This window comes from Zingiber officinale, chromosome 6A (genome assembly GCF_018446385.1).
Source record: "Zingiber officinale cultivar Zhangliang chromosome 6A, Zo_v1.1, whole genome shotgun sequence".
In the NCBI taxonomy this organism is placed as follows: domain Eukaryota; kingdom Viridiplantae; phylum Streptophyta; class Magnoliopsida; order Zingiberales; family Zingiberaceae; genus Zingiber; species Zingiber officinale.
Genome location: NC_055997.1, coordinates 8038209 through 8041073, shown reverse-complemented (window position 1 = coordinate 8041073; position 2865 = coordinate 8038209). Strand labels below are relative to the sequence as shown.

Genomic DNA, 2865 nt, shown 5'->3' with positions numbered 1-2865 from the left:
CAACACGCGAGCCCACTGCAGCGAGTTTTCATATGATCGCATCTGATAGAGGATCTTTCGAGCAATTCTGAAACTGGAGAGCCAGCCAAAATGAGCTCACGATTCACTTGGGATTTTTAGGAGCAGATTCTGTGACAGATTAAGACTGGCCCTGCCTACCCTAATAACCAGCAGATGGCTGCTAATTCAGGCAGCAAGATTTAATTAACAAAAAGGAAGAGTTATCCTTTAAAACCCAATTAGCTTAATGATCACATCTTGAAATATCACTAGAAGCCATCACAAGTTTAGTTCTTCGTGTCCTCTGCCATTTTGTAAGCTAAATACATTTGTTTTTCCCTATCTATATCCGATGAACAGCGATCGAGACAATTATCCATATATATATTAATATCCCTTTTGAAACACCATTTGGCGATTCCACCCTCATCGCTCACCATCTCAAGAAAAAAAGAAAAAACAAAAAAAAGTAGTCTTTGTTAATGATTTCCTGTTTAGAGAAGAGAAATGGCAGGGATCGTAGCAACACATAAAGAGAGGAGTCCTTTCTCTGCTTGTCTCCTTGCTGCGGCGGCCAAGGCTAAGTTCACCACGAGAGAGATGCAGTACTACTCGTGAACTCACTCACTCACTCCTCTTCTCCTCCGAGAGCTCATGGGAGAATCCAACAACCTACTCTGCTACGAAGATGGTGCGTTCTTGGACTTCTCCCTCACCGACGTCGCGCAGCTCCATGGAGTCCTCGTCGCCTGCGACGAGGACTGCCTCGAGAAGCTCGAATCAAGAGACTCCATCTTCCGCTCGCAACACCCAAAGCCTTCCGACTATTGCTCCAACCACTTCCGCTCCGATGCCGTCGAGTGGATCCTAAGAGTGGGTTGATTGTAATAAGAATCCATCCAAGTAGCTTTTAGCGTCTAGAAATTAAATCTGTAAAGCTTTTCAGACTAAGTCCTGCTTCGGATTCAGCTGCCGGACTGCTTACCTCGCCGTCGCTTACTTCGATCGTTTCTTGGCGCAACGGAGCATTGAGGTGATATGAAGCTCGAGATCTCATTGCCTTATAAGCTCTCCGTTGTCCGCACCAATTTGCTTAATTATTTGATTATTGAATAGGACGGGAAGCCATGGGCGGCGCGGTTGCTGTCTTTGGCCTGCGTCTCGGTCGCCGCGAAGATGGAGGAACGCAGTGTCCCGACGCTAACCGACCTCCAGTCCGACGCCCTCTCCTTCGACGCTAATTCCCTGCAGCGAATGGAGCTGCTGCTGCTCGACACTCTGCAATGGCGGATGAACTCCGTGACCCCGTTTGATTACTTGAGTTACTTCATTTCAAAGTTCCGCTGCGATTCTTCTCCAGAGGAATCGTCGCGCAGAGCCATTGACTTCATTTTCACCGCCATTAACAGTCGGTCACTAATTCGATCTCCATTTTTTTTTATTCATCGCACCAGTGATCATGGTTCGATCAGTCATTCAATATCGTGTTTTATTTCAGTGATAAATTTAGCCGCCTATCGCTCGTCTGCCATTGCTGCAGCTGCCGTATTGGCTGCATCCAGCAAACTGTACGCAAAGGAAGTTCTAGAGTCAAAGATTAGCAGTGTATCAATGTTTGGATCCTGCTCAGAGAAGGTGATTAGTTGCCGTCCATGCATTAGATTTTTCAAGAATTAATCATCATTTGCTCCAGTTTCCTTGTCTTTCCTTCAGGAGCATGTATTCTTCTGCTATAAAATCATGACTCGAGATCCATCACACAATGACAGCAAGAGAAGAAGCGCAAAGAGGCCTAGTTCTTCAACAGAGGAGCATTCCAGCATCACGGAGGTCAGTGACAGTGCGCCCTCCAACTTGTCCATGAACAAAAGGAGAAGGCTCCGATTGGCAGATACCAACAGGAGACAACCTTGACACACTGCCAGCTTCACGATTGCTTTTATATATTTTTTCCCCCTTTTTGCAGTTTGATTCGATAAGTGTTCGAGTTCTTGCTCGATCAAGTGTGTGATATCAATTAATAAGATGAGAGTTGAAGAATTGGCCAGGGGAATGAGAAGAGGTGAGCCGTGTTCCAAGAGTGTGTGTGGAGTGTGAATAATGAGATTATTAGATCTCGATATTCTTTGCCTGGTTATTGAAAAGACTGGAGTGAGGAGGTACATGAATCACATTCTGTAAAGTGGAAGAAAATGTACTTGGATTTGTTTCGTTTGATGGAATGGAATTGTGAGTGCATATGGCGATCATTGGATTTTGTGATGTCATGTCACGGGAATGGAACCCCCGGAGGGGTTTCTGTTCCTGGAAGCAAAAAACCAAGCAACATGCTCTTGTCAGGAACAAACTAACAACTGTTATGCACACTGAAGAGGATTTCTCTGATCAATTGAAAAGAAAAAAATATATATAGATAGATAGATAGAAAATGATCAGAACAGATGTATAGAAACTGACGTACATATCTGCAGGAACAGAATCAATTAAGTGAGACAGCACGCACACTTGCTTAATTAAAAGCTGCTGCCCGTTCTCTTTCGGTTTCATCCACAGGCTGATGCCTCTCTGCCCTGCTCAACGCAGAGATTCCAGCTGCAAATGCATGATGCCGCCTCCTTGGCAATTTTTCGAGGGGAAGAAGAAAAATGTAAAAAACGCTGAGCGGCATTTTCGACGCGGTCAAATGCAGAGGCGCATGGCGTCTGAGGGGTTCGGTAAACCTACTGGTTGAAAAGCCTACCATACCTTGATGTGCGTGAGCTCGTTGGCCAGCACCACCTGCACAGCAAGACACCTCGGTTGGTTACAACAAAAACTCTTAATTCCACTGTTCATTTGATAAAGTATTATGACAGGAGGAATTTA

General features: G+C 45.1%; 1 protein-coding gene across 1 annotated transcript; it reads left to right on the top strand.

Moving 5' to 3' along the window:
• Nucleotides 1–424: 424 nt before the first annotated feature.
• LOC121995721 (cyclin-D5-1-like) lies at nucleotides 425–2249 on the top strand. Its single transcript, XM_042549482.1, has 5 exons — nucleotides 425–873; nucleotides 947–1033; nucleotides 1117–1408; nucleotides 1499–1635; nucleotides 1714–2249. Exons 1-5 carry the CDS (start codon nucleotides 655–657, stop codon nucleotides 1912–1914), a joined length of 936 nt encoding a protein of 311 aa, XP_042405416.1. The 5' UTR covers nucleotides 425–654; the 3' UTR covers nucleotides 1915–2249.
• The last annotated feature ends 616 nt before the right edge of the window (nucleotides 2250–2865 follow it).

Excerpts from the sequence above, each read along its gene's own strand:
- LOC121995721 (XM_042549482.1), top strand. The coding sequence starts at position 655 with ATGGGAGAATCCAACAACCTACTCTGCTACGAAGATGGTGCGTTCTTG. Across the intron at positions 1,034-1,116 it reads TGGCGCAACGGAGCATTGAG|GACGGGAAGCCATGGGCGGC; the intron begins GTGATATGAAGC and ends ATTATTGAATAG. Across the intron at positions 1,409-1,498 it reads CATTTTCACCGCCATTAACA|TGATAAATTTAGCCGCCTAT; the intron begins GTCGGTCACTAA and ends GTTTTATTTCAG.